The sequence below is a fragment of the Schistocerca serialis genome, chromosome 3, assembly GCF_023864345.2.
Source record: "Schistocerca serialis cubense isolate TAMUIC-IGC-003099 chromosome 3, iqSchSeri2.2, whole genome shotgun sequence".
In the NCBI taxonomy this organism is placed as follows: Eukaryota; Metazoa; Arthropoda; class Insecta; order Orthoptera; family Acrididae; genus Schistocerca; species Schistocerca serialis.
Window position 1 is genome coordinate 690160802 of NC_064640.1, and position 18335 is coordinate 690179136.

Consider the following 18335-nt stretch of genomic DNA (forward strand, 5'->3'; position numbering starts at 1 on the left):
TGTGCAATACTGTGGAATAAGTTTTAGAGTCAAAATGCATACTGTTTGAAGCTTGCCTTGTTTTCGTATTCCCAATAAAGCAAATCGTTTTTTGTCATAGGTTTCTTATACAGCGAAAACACAGAGCATCAATGTACATGATGTGTCGTTTTCAAAAGATTCATACAAAAAAATTTTGAGACATGACCAACAAGCACTCAGTCAGGGTACTTGAACCTTGTATCTGATATAACCTGTGCCTTCCCAAACAGTCACATAACAGAATGTCCATCATTTCTACATCTATTCTGAGGTCTAGTGTCTTCGCCGTATGTGTCTGATACAGTATACCCTTAACACGTCTCTGGATAGTGCACTTTATGAGGTAAGTACTCGTGTATCTCACAATCTTTGCATGTTTCAGTCGTTTCGAAATGGCATTAGTGTAAATGGTTTAGTGATGATCAGAAAGTAGTGGTGAATACCGTTTGTTCAACTGCTCATGCTGCATATCCCCTCTTCCTCTTTTCTGCAAGATCTTGTCGTTAATGTGATTGACAAATCCTCGAACTCGTTTCTAGTCGGAATACTCACACCTTCATTATGCGTAACTGATCCAGTAGACATGTTTGCCTCTACCGCATCTTGCCCTAGATGAGATTCTTGAGTTTCAAAACATTCGTTCCATGACTTTTCTAACATCTCTTCGTCCTCTGACTCTAGATACGTGTAATACCTAAAGTCTTCACCATCAGTAGGTACGGGCGAAGACATGCACTCTGCCAGATCAGTGAACACTTGTTTTTCAGGAAAAGCGCTGCTGTGCCAGTTTTCGTAATAATACTGTTGATAACTATTGGGTAATTCGTTAGAAGACCATAAAGTGGAACAGCTACAGTTCTTGTCCTGGCATATTCTAACAGGGGTCAAACTTATCAGGTCTTCATCAGTCTCTAAATTCTGCTCTCTAGTGTTGATGTCTTCCTGTAAGTAACAGTACTCATCTGTCTCTTTGTCTCCTGTAATTACTTCCATTTTCACCTTCTCACTTTCCTTCTCTTTTATTTCCTCCGTTTCGACCTCATCCACTACCTGTGTATTCTCCACCTTCTCCTGCTGGAGATCATCATCTTCTTCTTCCACTTGATATTCCATTTCTCCTTCCTCTACGTCTTCCACTTCTTCTTCCTCTACCTTTTCCTCTAATGTGTCCTCCACCTCTTCCTCTTCATACATATCCTCCTTTTCCGCGTTCACTTTTTCTTCCTCTATCTCTACCTCTCCAGCTACATCTCCCACTACCTGAAACCAATCATCTTCTAGCTCATCATAATGATTCTCCTCCACCAAATGATGTATCTCCTTCTCCTTCTTCTTCGCCTCCCGTATCACCCTCTTTTTGTTCCATGTTTTGGGAGCATTTACCTTAACAGGGGTCAAACTTATCAGGTCTTCATCAGTCTCTAAATTCTGTTCTCTAGTGTTGATGTCTTCCTGTAAGTAACAGTACTCATCTGTCTCTTTGTCTCCTGTAATTGCTTCCATTTTCACCTTCTCACTTTCCTTCTCTTTTATTTCCTCTGTTTCGACCTCATCCACTACCTGTGTATTCTCCACCTTCTCCTGCTGGAGATCATCATCTTCTTCTTCCACTTGATATTCCATTTCTCCTTCCTCTACGTCTTCCACTTCTTCTTCCTCTACCTTTTCCTCTAATGTGTCCTCCACCTCTTCCTCTTCATACATATCCTCCTTTTCCGCGTTCACTTTTTCTTCCTCTATCTCTACCTCTCCAGCTACATCTCCCACTACCTGAAACCAATCATCTTCTAGCTCATCATAATGATTCTCCTCCACCAAATGATGTATCTCCTTCTCCTTCTTCTTCGCCTCCCGTATCACCCTCTTTTTGTTCCATGTTTTGGGAGCATTTACCTTAACAGGGGTCAAACTTATCAGGTCTTCATCAGTCTTTAAATTCTGTTCTCTAGTGTTGATGTCTTCCTGTAAGTAACAGTACTCATCTGTCTCTTTGTCTCCTGTAATTGCTTCCATTTTCACCTTCTCACTTTCCTTCTCTTTTATTTCCTCCGTTTCGACCTCATCCACTACCTGTGTATTCTCCACCTTCTCCTGCTGGAGATCATCATCTTCTTCTTCCACTTGATATTCCATTTCTCCTTCCTCTACGTCTTCCACTTCTTCTTCCTCTACCTTTTCCTCTAATGTGTCCTCCACCTCTTCCTCTTCATACATATCCTCCTTTTCCGCATTCACTTTTTCTTCCTCTATCTCTACCTCTCCAGCTACATCTCCCACTACCTGAAACCAATCATCTTCTAGCTCATCATAATGATTCTCCTCCACCAAATGATGTATCTCCTTCTCCTTCTTCTTCGCCTCCCGTATCACCCTCTTTTTGTTCCATGTTTTGGGAGGATTTACCTTACACATGTAATTATTAAGAATGGCTTGACGCAGTAGCTGTGTGCGGAGCTTTGTCAGTTGCTTCCTGGATTGTCGATTCTGCTTGAATCGCCCCACCAGCATCCGACAGAATGGCACATCCTGCCAAGGGAAGTGAATTATTAGTATACAATTAAACAATAGCGTAATATGAATAAATTCAAACTCAAAAGAGACCACTATAGACATGAAAATGAAAGGATATTGTTCTGTTTCTGTATATTTCTGCTGGCAATATGAAATATGCAGACTTATCGACAAGAGAAAATAAATGAAATATGAAGCATAACTACATTACAAGATTAAGTTGAATATTGAGACAAATATATGAAGTATGTACACTGATAAACGAAAGCCACCTGCGGTGTAGCAGTGATTCTGTATGGCATGGATTCGACAGGTCCTTGCAATATTCCTTGAGATATGTGGAGCCAGATGTCTTCGCTCAGGTCACCCAATTCTCATAAATTACGAGCTACAGTTCGTGGCCACAAAGCTGGTACTCGATGGTGTTCTATTGAGTTCACATACACGGAATTTTATGGTCACTACATCAATATGAGTTTACAATGAGCTCAAAAGTAGAACTGAATACGGTGCATTTCAGTAAATTCAATAAATTTCATTTTTAGAAACAGCACCACACTTAAAAAAATTTAATACTAGACAATCACCGAGGAAACCTAGAAGCAGTATAAGCAAAACAGTGCCTCAAAGACAAAGTAACATCTATGAGAGCGTCATAAGAGTCATTGTCTGGAATTTACTTTTATGTTCTCCGTACAGCAATACAGTATTAGTTTGGATAGTGATCATACACTACATAATCAAAACTATTTGGACACATATTAAGGGGCATTAATATGGGGTATGTCCTCCCTTCATCTTTATGACCGGACTTGAACTCCGTTGGCGATACTTTAATTGGGGTGTCGGAATGTTTGTGGAGGAATGGAAACCCATTCTTCCTCACAAGCCGATACCAGAGAAGGTAGTGATGTGAAACGCTGGAGTCTGAAGCGAAGTCGATGTTCTAACCCATCCTGAAGATGTTCCATTGGGTTCGTGTCAGGCCTCTGAGCAGGCCAGTTCAACTTAGGAAAGTTCTTATCTGCAAACCATTGGCTGCCAGATGGGGCTTTCTGACAGGTTGCGTTATTATACTGATACAAACAATCACTATCTCTGGACTTTTCATTTGTTATACACAGTACACACCACACAATGCTGTAACATGTGTTCATTGCCTTTCGTATGTCCCAATTTCTTAAGGGGCCACCCCCTAACTGTGAAAGAAAAAGAACCCACACTGTAACACCACCTCCTCTGTACATCACTGTTGGCACTACATATGACGCAGGTAACCTTCTCCAGGCATTCGCCAAATCCAGACCGTTCCATATGATTGACTCATCACACCAAATCACTCGTTTTCAGTCATCCACTACCCAGTGGCGTCGCACTTTATATCAACTCAAGCTTTTCTTAGCACTGACTACAGAGATGTGTAGCATAAGAGGGACTGCTCCAGCATTATACACTATTATTTTTAACTCCCTACACAAAGTCATTGCGTTAACTAGACTGCTGATAGCACTTTGTAACTCCTGAGTGATTCCTTCCTCTGAGTTCATGCAAATTTTTGCAAACGCCCTCCACAATGCTAGGCACTTCATGTCCGTCCCTATATGAGATCTACCTGGGCTTGGTTCAACTGTGTGTGTTCCTTCGCATTTCCATTTCAGAGTCACATCACCAACAGTCGACTTAGGCAACAGTAGAAATGTTGAAATGTCCCTAATGGATTTGGTACTTAGGTGTCGTCTAGTGACTAGTGCGTATTGAACTCACTGTAATCTTCTGACCGACCCATTCTACTGTAGCTGCTACTTTACTGACAATGCAATACTTCCTGAAACGTTTTTTGCTTGTGGTTCCACCTCTTGTGACATCTAGTTCTCAGTGTCACAATACACACTAGTTTCCAAATACTGTTGATCACATAGAGTATGTTACAATTCGTGTCATAAACCTGCCTAAAAATGACTTATAAATAATATAGTCCAGATGGAGATAATCTATATCTCTGAAAGGAATTCATTATAATACTATCAAAACACTTATTAGGAAAAACTCCTACTGTGCACATCATAGCAGCTTTATCTTAAACTTTTTAACACGAGAATGACTGAATTTCTGCATTCCTAAAATGGTGGAAAGTGATCATATTAACCCTACAAAAAATATTTTCATTTTTGACGTGAACAAGAACCTTGTTTTAGTGTTTGTTAATCCATACCTTTTTTCTAGTAATGACAATAATTATTTAACACAATAATTAATAATTATTTATTTCAGCACCCCAAAACGTTATAAATTTATTGTTGCTAATGCTAACAAGTTCCCTACACTGTAGATTTTCATATATTAACTATTTGTATGATCTTCTAGATACGGTTAGTATATTTAGTCCACATTACTCTCGCATGTGCTCTACACATGGCTTTGTATCATTTTTCACCCAAGTCAATGGAATCTGCTAGACGCACTAAGCACAGGTGATTTCTGTTCACTGCCTTGTGTCACTTTACACACTTTTTGCTGGTCTTGTTGCCTTTGCAGAGGCTAATTTATCACTTCCTCCGCTTTATAGGTGGTTTGAGTCCTGTGTCCTCTTCCTTTGTCTAATATTCTTGCTGTTTCGTTCCCCTGGGTTCTTTTGCCAGCTGAAGGTAAAACCTTCTCCCTTTCCGTTTTCTTGTTCATAACTACGTTGTAGATGACCCATGCATTTATTACCGCCATGTCCGAGATGTTGTAGAAGACATGCATTGGCCCTCTCCTACATGCAACCTTTATAGTATATTTACAGGCCATTTGAGCAACCATGTCCACTTCATGCTTTGTTGCATTATAGAATATTATAATTTCAGGTTTCTTCTTTCCCTCCTTGCTTACTGCTACTTCAACAGGCAGAGTACTCAGAAAAATGATATTTTTATTCTTATTTTCCTGGTGTACAGTCATGGTGTAGTCTGTGTTCCCACTATGGTGCAGGATGGTGAGGAGTGTATTTCAGCATTGGGCTTCCTTATTTCATTGGGGAGTTCACGGTGGATCTTTCGTTGTATCAACTAATGAAGTTTTCATTTCTTTGAGTTTCTCAGCAAGTTCAAGGGACGTAAAGAAGTTGTCTGTAGTCACAGTTATTCCTTGATTTACAAATGGCTCCATGAGACGCAGAATAACATACTCTCTAAGCGGTTGCTTCTCTCCATGCATGTCCTCCTCGCCGAGGTATGGGAAAGCATTACATGTATATACTTCGTTGTTGCATCGATAACTAACCAGAATTTGAGACCATGTTTCTCTGTTTTGTTGGACATGAATTGAGTGAATGTGCAGCTTGTCTTGCTTGGTAATAGCTGTTCATCAATGGCTATATTTTCTCCAGGGCGGTAAGAACAAATACTGTTTTCAATTAACTTTCACCAAATTCCAGATACAAAAGCGAATTTGTTGGCTGCCAGGCGTTCAGCTAGGGTTGATTTTTCATCGAATTGAGAAATTTGAGAAGCTCCTGAAATCTTACCCCTGACATAATGATAGAAGTAGGACCCCAAGGGTGGGATCAGAGATCATCCACAGACTTAACTTTTGTACAAATGACACCCTGAGCATACATGACGGCTCCCAGTTTCTCCAGTTCCTCAAGTGACACAGTCCAGTCATTCTTTTCTAGCACTTTTCGAACAGTTGATTCTGTGTATTTCTTCATGAGATGTAGCATTGCCTCGTCAAAAATAAGACGGAAGGCACATGTGACAGAGCCGTCTACTCGATGGGAAGTGTAAGCAATGGAACCTCGTCCCTCCTCCAAGACGTTCACAGCCAACCTTCTTCCACAAGATGAAAAACTGACACTCTCCCACACGGTTCTATCCGTAGCAACCAACCATCTTTGTAGTCGCTTCGAACTGTGCCTGCAGTGATAAAAAGGAGAAGACTGACCTGAAAGCATATGACTCTCTTCCACTAATCGCTCCGTGTTCACAATTTCTTCATCTTCACTTATCTCAGGTACATAATCATCATCTTCATCAGTGAAGTCAATTTCCGATTCAACTTCGTTATTCACGAAGATATGTAACACTTGTTCTTCAGAATGACCACGCTGATGATACGTGTTCGAAAACGTTCGGCTATTATTCGAAAGGTACGATAGTAACTGTGGTAGATGGGAATTTACACTCACCAAGTTGCAAGCATGAGCAGCAACTGCTCTGTAAGACTGCTTACAACTGCCGCTTCATTGTTGGATAATTTACATATATTCAGAACAGAAATCACAGTGGGGTCAAATTGATCCCTTCCACTGTTCTAGGTACACTATGTGAGCAAACGTATCTGGAAACCTGGCTGAAAATGACTGACAAGTTCATGGCGCCCACCGTCGGTAATGATGGAATTCAATATGGTGTTGGCCCATCCTTACCCCTGATGACAGCTTCCACCCTCGCACTCATACGTTCAGTCAGGTATTGGAAGGTTTCTTGGGGAATGGCAGCCCAATCTTCACGGAGTGCTGCACCGAGGAGAGGTAACGATGACGGTCGGTGAGGCCTGGCACGAAGTCGGCGTTCCAGAGTATCCCAAAGGTGTTAAATAGGATTCAGGTCAGGACTCTGTGCAGACCAGTCCATTACAGGGATGTTATAGTCGTGTAACCACTCCGCCACACGCCGTGCATTATGAAAAAGTGTTCGATTGTGTTGAATGATGCAATCGCCATCCCCGAATTGCTCTTCAACAGTGGGATGCAAGAAGGTGCTTGAAACATCAATGTAGGCCTGTGCTGTAATAGTGCCACGCAAAACAACAAGGGGTGCAAGCCCCCTCCGTGAATCACACGACCACACTATAACACCACGCCTCCGAATTTTACTGTTGGCACTACACACGCTGGCAGATGAAGTTAATCGGGCATTCACCATACCCACTCCCTGCCATCGGATCCTCAAATTGTGTACCGTAATTCATCATTCTAGGCAACGTTTTTTCACTGTTCAGTCGTCCAATGTTTACGCTGCTTATACCAAGCGAGGCATCGTTTGGCATTTACCGGCGTGGTGTGCGGCTTATGAGCAGCCGCTCGGCCATGAAATCCAAGTTTTCTCACCTCCCGCCTTACTGTCGCAGTACTTGCAGTGGATCCTGATGCAGTTTGGAATTCCTGTGTGATGATGGTCTGGATAGATGTCTGCCTATTAGACAACTGCCGACGGTCTCTGTCGGTCAACAGACGAGGTGGACCGGTACGCTTTTGTGCTGTACGTGTCCCTTAACGTTTCCACTTCACTATAAAATCGGAAACAGTGGACCTAGGGATGTTTAGGAGTGTGGAAATCTTGTGTACAGACGTATGACAGAAGTGACACCCAGTCACCTGATCACGTTCGAAGTCCGTGAGTTCCGCGGAGCGCCCCATTCTGCTTTCTCACGATGTCTCATGACTACTGAGGTCGCTGATATGGAGTACATGGCAGTAGGTGCTAGCACAATGCAGCTAATATGAAAAACTTATGTTTTTGGGGGTGTCTGGATACTTTTGATCACATAGTATATATCGGATGAAATGTCGAAGAAGATATAAATATTTTGCAAATCCTAAGACATCATCGTAAAGAGCAGACAAAATTATCAAAAGCCATATTATTTTATTAACGAAGTATGTAACTGGATATTAAAATGAAGAAAAAAGTATGACAGGGGCAATTTTGACCACTTCCACCGTTTTAGTATTTGTTAGATAATCTGACTGGTAGCCACCTTAAGATAAGACATCAATTATTCCTTAAAAGCCTAATTACCAAATTTCAAGGACCACCGTGAAGTGAGATAGCTAGGAATTTAGAAGCTATGAATATAACGTAAGTCCCCAGAATCACTATCATAGCTATCTCAAAGACAAGATTAGACTTATTATAGTGCACTGTTGGGCACATAAGCAATCATTTTTCTTATGATGTGTATGTGAGTGGAACGGGAAGAAGCCCTAGTAAATGATACAAATGGAAGCACCCTTTGTCATCCAGTGTCTTGAAAAATATAGATGTAGAAGTAATAGGAGCTGTTTCTGCGGCTTTTATGTTATTCCTTGCCATGTGATAGTCACAACCCCTTCTAGTTTCGTAAATATGTTCGTCTTTGTTTAGATTATTCTTCTACTTGTATTTTAAAATTGCTTTTACAGGTTTAGAAATATATGTTTGGGAAAGTACTGCATTTGAATTAAGCATTGATGAAATTTTTTGGTCAGCTTTTCGTTCATTTTTAAGAATTGTTGTTGATAGCTATGTGAATAAAGCATGATGAATACTGGCACCTTAATAATTTCGATTTCTTTAACTTTTTTAAATCTCAGCAATGAATTAAAGCACAGATTGTACAGTAACATTTTACAAAATTAAATAATACCTTTAGTTCAGCGTTATGGAATTTCAGTTCCAAAATACCTCTAAAATGTCTTTTTCATTGATTGATTATCACAAATTCGTTCCAGGTGTATCCAAAAACCCAAACCAGAGGTTTAAATTAGAGGTCGATATGATATTTACTTTGCCGGCCGTTGTGGCCGAACGGTTCCAGGCGCTTCAGAACGGAACCGCGCGACCGCTACGGTCGCAGTTTCGAATCCTGCCTCGGTCATGGATGTGTGTGATGTCGTTAGGTTAGTTAGGTTTAAGTAGTTGTAAGTTCTAGGGGACTGTGACCTCATATGTTAAGTCCCATAGTGCTCAGAGCCATTTGAACCATTTTGATATCTAGTTTTTGGATTGCAGCCAGATGACGCTGACAGCTTGCCAAAATGTTTCGAATGACAACCATTCAGCCATCTTCATATGAGTGTTTTGCACTGGAGATGGCTGGTGCACATAGCCATATTTACATCAGAAATTGGCACATGTGCGTAGATTTCCGCTGCATGTGCGCCCTCTGTCTAGTTTATCACTCTCTTCAAATGTCGCTCCATCTCAAGTCACAGGGCATGCCTTATGGTGATGTTACATGCACACCATCTGTCAGAATTCGTGCCCACGGAATTAAATTTCAGGAGTCAAGATAATGAAATTAATTGCCAATAGCCGTTTCATTGGGCACAAAATGTTTTCTTCTGTTGCATATTAAGGTACGGTAACTACTGGGTTTGCTACCTTATCCAGTTGAAAGCCACTGTCGTGGTTAATAAGACCTTCCACCAAATGTATTTCCACAGATTCTTCAATAACTTACTCCTAGACAGATCTCGTTGGGATGAAGATTCCCACGGCAGAATAATCTATAGACCATCCTGTGAAGATAGAATGTTTCAAATGGCTCTGAGCACTATGGGACTTAACATCTGAGGTCATCAGTCCCCTAGAACTTAGAACTAGTTAAACCTAACTAACCTAAGGACATCACAAACATCCATGCCCGAGGCAGGATTCGAACCTGCGACCGTAGCGGTCTTGCGGTTCCAGACTGCAGCGCCTTTAACCGCACGGCCACTTCGGCCGGCGAAGATAGAATGTCCAGCTATGACTGAATCTGGATATTCCAGAATATAAAGACATTAAAAGCACTAGATATTTAAAAAACCTTCCAGAAATGTTAATAGTACATAAAAAATAGTTGCTTATGGTCGGGTTTGATCTGGGGACCAGTTGTATGACATTAAGCTATGCTAACCACGACGCCATGATTCATAAACCGCATCTCACAGCATTGTTCCCTCTTCTAGGGAAACAGTGACCTGCTGTTTCAGAAATTCTCATTCGAGCCGAGTACAGAACCCTGGATATAGATCTGGACAATGGTCCTCTACATGGCTGCACTGTTTGATCCTCACATTCTGTTCGGGTTATGTTACATCATCTTCACTATGATGACATGGCATAAACCGCATCTCACTGCACTGCTCCCTCTTCTAGGGAAACAGTGACCTTCTGTTTCAGAAATTCTCATTCGAGCCGAGTACAGAATCCTGGATATAGATCTGGACAATGGCCCTCTGTATGGCTGTACGGTTTGATCCTCACATTCTGTTCGGGTTGTTAAGTTACATCATCTTCACTATGATGACATGAAAGGTAAGCCCTCCCATTGAAGTTCCACAATCGTTGGATGGGTCTTCACTTTCCAAGGCCATCCCATCGTCGATCTGCACCTTTGGAATGTAGTAGGGCCCCATGAAGTGGACATGGACATCTCTGAGCTTTTGTCTTCTTAATGAAGATACATACTCCTTGACTTCATTGTGGTGTCTGACAAGCCACGAAGGATACAATACAGCCCAGAGTAGCGCTTTAGTACCTTTTCTGATAGCCTCACTTTCCCCACAGATGTAAAAATCCATAGCAAGTCTCTCTCACTGTATCTCACTGGCCGGTGGTTGGAGTTATAGCACTCATTGTCTTTCTCCTAGCTATAGAGTGCCCATATGCTAGTGAGTTGTCTTGCTTCATACATGTTGGTACGAGGTGTTTCACGCAGTCATTATTAGTGTCATCCAGTTGAAATGGTAACAGTGTATCCATTCCTGTTTTATCCTTCTGACTGTGGAGAAGAAAGAACAACGTGCAGCCTGTAGAATCTTGCCATATTCTATTGTATTCCAATCTCTCTGTTCAACATCAGTGCACATCAATGTGCAAATCTTCCAATATCTTAAGAAACCATTCTGTGATGCCACTTGTCTGTGAATTATAGGCAGTTTTCATCGTGTGGGTGATGACGCAACGCGAAATTCCCTCTGATACTCGTCTCAACTGAATGATCAGAGACAATCATACAGGGTGCTCTGTGTTGCAAATGGTTTCTTCTACAAGGAACTTCGCAGTTTCTGGTCCTTCAGCAGTTGCCACAGCCTTGCTAACAGCATAGCAGGTGAGGCAGTCTGTGAAGACCATTATCCAACGATTTCCATTTGTATGCTTTGGGAACCTCACCAAAAGATCGATTCCATTTCTATAGAATGACACTGCTACAGATAGGATTCGTACTAAGTGCAACACTTGCTTCCATTCTTGTCATTTCTTACAGTGACTCACATAGTATTTTAATGTATCAGTGAAGTTCTGGCCAGAGATACCTGCGCCTAATTCTGTCCAGAAACTTCATGAATCTCAGGAGACCAGACATGGGAACACAATGTAAGTACTTCATGAAAACTAGCCCTAGATGAGATAGAATGATGAGCAACCACTTCTGCACTACTCAATCACAGTTCCTCTTACACAATGCTCTGTTTGGTAATTGGAATTCTCCTTTGTTAAGTTTCTCCTCCTTCAAGGCATCTATGGTTTTCAGCAGTTCTGGATCACAGTAGACCTGACGGGTCCTTTAAGTTAATGAGGCAACACAGAACACAGTGGTTCAACAGTGAATCGTTTGCCAAATAAATATTGCCACAACTTATTGATGGCCTAAAAAACTGCAGGGCACTATTTGTTGGTTGAAGAGCAGTTTACCTAGGCCTTTGAGAGTATTCTGGAATGATAAGCTGTCAGCTTCTCGGCATCTTTCTGAATTTGTACTAGAACCTCCTCCATTCCATATCCGCTTGTGTCACTGTGTAGTCCGGTCTCGGGATTCTCGTCATACAATGCTAGAATTGGAGAAGATGTTAGCTCCCCCATAAGGGTAAGGAAAGATCATTCTTGTATCTACTTTCTCGAAAATTTGACACCTCCCTACAGTAGTTCTTGAAAGGCGCATGACTTGGTACAGAAGACCTTCATAAATTGCCTGTAGTATGAGCACTTTCTGAGATGTCTTTTTACATCACGAATGTGCTGAGGAATTGGGAAACGTGTGATTATTCTTATTTCCTCTGGATCGCCATCCACTAGATGCCCAAATATTTCTAATTCTTAGGCGACAAAGAGGATTCAGCTGGAGACTTGCAGTCCGAAGACGCTTCAACGCAGCTGTCACGCATCTTTGATATTCTTTAAATGTCGTCAAAAAAACGACAAAGCCATCCAGGTAGTAAAGACACACCGTCCATTTAAGGTGTCAAAGAAGGTTTTCCATTACACGCTAGAAGGTGTCCGGTGCATTACACAGTCAAAATAGCAGATTTTTAAACAAAGAGGCCATCAAGTATCATCAGGCCAGTTTTTCCTGGTCAGCCTAATCAAACTCGATTAGACTGTCTGAATGTCCACAGCTGAGAGATACTTTGCTCCTTTCAAGCAGTCTAGGGTGTCATCATTGCAGGGCAATGGATAAACATCTTTCTTTGTGATTTTGTTCAGTCGTTAGTGGTCGACACAAACGTCATGTGCCGTCCTTCTTCACAATTACCACAGAGAAGGAGTAAGGACTCTCTGAAAGCTGAATGACGTCATCTTGGAGCATCTTCTCCACTTCCTCGGCGATTATTCGATGTACACCTTGCGGCACTCTATATGAGCGTTGACTAGTTAGTAGATGATTCCCACAGTTGATGCAGTGTTTTACCATGGGCCGTTCAGTCTATCTTTTCTCTCTCCAGATTTCAATGTACCCGAGAACTGATGCACAACGGTTGTCACTTGCCAGTGTTGTTCCTTGGTTGGGCCACGTCCTATTGACAGTCCCTCCCCTGCATTGTTTGTAGTGGTAGTCATGTATAGTTCATCATGGATGACACTAAGCTGCCTACCTGGACTAACATGATGGTCCCCACTTACATATAGCTAACTATATGTTGTTGTGTTCCTACGTCTTCCATTGTAAACCACTGCTCAGAGTAATTTTTGTTACGTGTCCCTGTTGGAATACTGTGATCATCCACAGTATACGACTACTTCTGACTCCTACAAGAAGTCTCATCTAAGAATATCACTGGTAACCACATTCTGTTAAAATGAGAAATTCGAAGAGCTGTGTTCCACCACTGATAGTTATTCATGCAATATATGTTCTCATGGACTGGACGTATTTGCCATTTACGATGTTCAGCACTATCACTTTTGTATCATGGAACATAGTCTTTTTATCTGACGACGGTAATCATCCAACATTACAGAAAAGGAAGCCACTGGGTCTCTAGTGCCCAGATAGGTTGGCCCTTGATATTGACATTAGTGTTATTCACTGACATCTTGGTGGTTATCGTCCATGGAGGATGAGCATCTGAGGCAACTTCACCTCTACAGCTGGTCACCTTGCCAGTTTATCCAAATTCGGCAGCTAGGTGGACAGCGATGGTGGGTTGGGGAGCGACCTCCTACACGCTACACCGATGGGCTTTGCCGCACAGATCGACTATAATCGTCTGTAGCTGACTGGTCTGAATAGAACTGTTGTGACTGATGATATCTGGTGATGTAATCATTGTGTAACATAGGGTCTCTCTCGCTGCAGTAGCGTAGAATGTTTCTAGGGTATCCACAGTGAAAGCACACTGGAGGGTTCTTCTCCACCGTCCCAATGTCTCTTATTCTGCGGGGCATTGCACTTGGGGGAGGAATTGGTTGCATCTGCGTTAGTCGGGTGCTGGGTTGTCGTTTGACAGTTACAGCATAAGTCTGTATTGGCCGAGTCCATTCTTCATGGTGTGTTCGGATCGTGGCGAAGATGGTGTTAAGGACCTATACACCTTGTCTTCATTATCCTCTATTACCTCCTGACAAAATGAGTCGACATTCATGGCTGCTATCTCTTGTGTACTCTATCTGACATTTCTGGCTGCTACACACCGCTGTATCTCTTCCTATACTATCTGACGTATAAGAGAGGGGAGCTCATGCTGGTCATCAGCAATAGAGACCAGATTTGGCAACTGGTCATTCCTATTTCATTCGACTCTTTTCTGTTGCATTTCCTGATCTCTTCGTTTCGCTGAACCATTTTATGAATTCCTCTGTTGTTGTGTCGTCCTTTACCAGTACAACTTGAAACATGTCTTCTGTGACTCCTTTCAAGTGTTAGGTTTTGTTGGCTTCTCTTATATTTGGATTTATGATGTGGCATAGGGCCAACACATTCCGTATGTGGGGCAGTGTTGTTTCCTCACGATTTTGGGACTTGCTCTTCAACTGTTCTTCCGCGAAACGGACTTGCTGTTGATTTTTATCAAACTTTTCTTCAGTTCAACCTGGAACATGTCTCAGCTGTTGAGATTCTCCTCACTGTTTTCAAACCACTGTTGAGTTTTGCCAACCAAGTAAAAGTAAATGCTTGCCAAACATGTCATGTCATTTCACCCACTATACTCGACAATGCTTCAGTCATTTAGTCGAGATCTGACCAGCATCTCCAGAAAACAATGATGGATGCATAATGAGCGGCTGATCTAATGCTGTGTCAGAATGCGTCTGTCACCTGAATACACAGATCCTAGGAACGATGTGCTTCTTATATTCTGGTTCCTGTCGATGAAGGCGAAGGCTTTTACATTGCCTCATTGGAGCCATGGTGATGTTACTGCTTTACAGTACAGAGCATCTCCACCAAACAACGTTGCATCTTCACATCCAAATCCGAAAGCAGGTCGTCAATTGATATACAACACTTGGCACTGAAAGCAAGTTTATTTCGAATACCAGTGTCCAGCTAGAACAGAACTGAACCCCAGGACGGAGAGGGCAACTATTTACACAAACATCAAATATTGCAGAATATGCAGGCATTAAAAACATGAAAACGATCCAGAAATGATATACACTACGTAACATATGAGTGGTGATGATCGGGTTTTTAACTGGCGACATGTAGTGACGCTAACTACGATAACACGCTGCATACACCATAACTTATGGCGTTATTAAAGATCTAAGATAAAATTTATTGTAATGGAATACATGTTTCACACATTCCTGTGAATTTGCTCTACAAACGAGTTGGCAACTAAATGGTCCTTCAGTGTATTCTCTAATTGTGGCTTAGGGGGAGAATGAGCCACAGTGAGACAAAAAAACTGTTTTTTTTTTGCTATAAAATTGTCGATTTCGGCTAGGGGAAGAGTGAATTCTGAGACAGTAGTAAGTTAACTGCACATCATGCATCCATCAGTGTTTTCCAAGGAGGCTGGTCAGGACCTGACAAAAAATTGTTTCTGATTACAAAAATGTAAGTACCTACTTTATTACCTATATTTTTTTATTTTAATTTGTTCTTTAGTTAACATTCTGAAAGCTATGAAGCAGACATATCCCTATTGGCTGAATGAAATTTGTGGGTGGAAGTCATTCTAACGTCACTGTCTTTCACTGAAGGAATACGAATACAATAAAAAGAGAAAAAAAAGACGCACCATGATGGAACTATCCGAACTGGACGAAGTCTGTAGATGTAATATACAACTTACATTTAGAGATAGACATATTATTACAGGTTCACGAAAGTTGGATGATTTAATCCAGAAAAAATGCTTCACAAAATGAGCAAGCCAGTAATGCGTTGGTCCATCTGTGGCCCTCACGCATCCAGTTACATGGCTTGGCATTGTTTTACAGAGTTGTTGGATGTCCTCCAGAGGGATATCGTCCCAAACTCTGTGCAACTGGCACGTTAGATCATCAAAATCCAGAGCTGGTTGGAGGTCCCTGCGCACAATGGTCCAAATGTTCCCAGTTGGGGAGAGATTGGGGACCTTGCTGGCCAAGGTGGGATTTGGCAAGCATTAAGACAAGCAGCAGAATCTCTTGCCGTGTGTGGGCGGGCATTAACTCGCTGAAATGTAAGCCTTCGATGGCTTGCCATGAAGGGCCACAAAACCGGGCATAGAATATCGTCGATGCAGCACTGTGCTCTAAGGGTGCCACAGATGACAAGCACAGGGATCCTGCTATCAAATTAAGTGGCACTACAGACCTTCACTCGTTGTTGTCGGGTGGTATGATTCACGATAGTCAGGTTGGTATCCAGCCAGTCTGGGGGTCAACGGACACGTCTTTGCTGGTCATTGGAACTCAGTTCGAAGCGGAACTCATCACTAAAGACAATTGTACTATCGCGAGCTCTGAGTGTTTCTCTGACCATTGCTCGGTCCTCTCATTCTGTCGTCTCTCTAAGTCGAACGCTTACTTCTTGACTTTGTGTTCGACCATGATTCAGCCGTTCAAGCCAATATCGGTAGTGAGCGGTACGCCGATTACACCAACCGACTTCTTTGAACCAAATTACACTTTGTCTCTCAAAAGCTGACATCTGCATATATTGTTCACACACCTGTCTGTGGCGCACGGTTACTGTCAAGACTGAGTGCACGGAATGAAAATCGCAAATACTTCATGCTCTAGTATAGACATGTCCCCTGTTTACTATCCTTGCCAGCTGAGCAGAGAAATTGCTCTGAAACATCACAAATTCACCCATAGGCCGCTAAAGTTTATAATTTTGGCTCTTCCAACGATACCTGTATGAATATCAATTTCCTACAAACTGGCATAACTCTTTCATGGTGCATGTATGTTTAGAGGCCTATGATGGTTTGACCTCCATGGCGTGTGTACTGGAAGAACCGCTCTGCTAACTGTCGGGATGGCGTTGGCCTGTCCCATCTGGGCGTTTAAGTTCGGTGGGTTGACAGGGACTGGGGTGTTGGCAGGAAGTGGGGAGGTGCAGATGGTGGTAGTAACATAGACGACATTCAGGAAATCTCTTTGCTGTTCCAACAACTTCAGCACATACGTGGGTATGCCCTCATCTAATAGCACAGCATGGCGTCTCTCCTTGGCGTCCACGTTTCTCTTGTGTGGTCAGTTCACATATCCTCTGGCTCATGCGAAAAACCACTATGCTGCGGAACGTAATCTGGGTGGCAGCTGACAAGTAACCCTTTGAGTGTGAGGTCGCAAGTTCAATCCTTAGTAAGGCTCATTTTAAAGTATTGTGTTAACAGTTACGACAGAAAAAATATTAGCTGCTAATGATTCACCATTTGCATCGGGGAGGGGGGGGGGGGGGGTGGGAGGGGCAGAAAATGAGTCTTCGGGAGCTGTAGAGATCAGTCTTGTACGGGATGTTTGTATTACTTCACTGAATAGACATCATCGACACCCACGAAATGTTCAAAACAAACCATTAACTTGCACCATGAAAACAGAATGAAAAATGGAGCGTCACAGTGATCACAATGATTCGCACCATCACGAACGATCGAAGGTGAACTTCTTGGGAGCTACAAACCGTACAGGACGTGGAGCTAGGCGTGCACTCTTACAGAATGCATGTAGAAGCATATTAGCGCAATAGCGTGATGAGAACTAATGGAACGTGATGGCATGAATCACATTTTGCATCCGAAAAAACAGATTTTATGTCATGTGACCTTTCCCACTGTCTTATGAAACGGCCTTCAAAGCCACAATCAGTATCTTTTTTCAGCCAAAATTTCATCTACAGGGTGCTTATAATTAATCTTTCGCTACGTGAGAAGGCCCCCATGAAAAACGAGTCATCATGGGACAACGAAACTTCGTGGAAACAAATGTAAGGACACGCAGAAGAGAAATAACGAGTAACCCATTTAAAGGAACACATTTTAACTTCCATATCAGAGGGTAATATCTGTTAACTGCAAACCGAATTTTCGTTTCAGGTTAGAAACGTTGGTCAATGTGATGTCTACAGCCTGGAATCACACTAGAGATTGTTCACAGCACTTTTCGAATGATGGATTGTGTAATGTTCAGCTGTCGTGACACAGTTCGTGTACTGCTTGGAGATGGCACATTGCATCCCGTATTCTCTGTCATGGTAACAGTAACTTCAACAAATTGTGGCGTAATTGGCAGTCAGCCTCTAGCACGATCAATTCCCAAATCGCCAATTAATTCGAACTTCTCAATTATTTTCTTCAACCCCAGTGCAGAAAGAGGGCTCGCGAAGAGCAGCACTGTTGCTGTTGTTTTGTT

The 18335-nt window shown here is 42.2% G+C and overlaps 1 protein-coding gene across 1 annotated transcript; it reads right to left on the minus strand.

The window, feature by feature from the left end:
- Window positions 1–471: 471 nt before the first annotated feature.
- LOC126471090 (golgin subfamily A member 6-like protein 1) lies at window positions 472–2529 on the minus strand. The gene has a single exon (XM_050099164.1). The coding sequence runs from the start codon at window positions 2527–2529 to the stop codon at window positions 472–474; it is 2058 nt and encodes a 685-aa protein (XP_049955121.1).
- Window positions 2530–18335: the final 15806 nt, after the last annotated feature.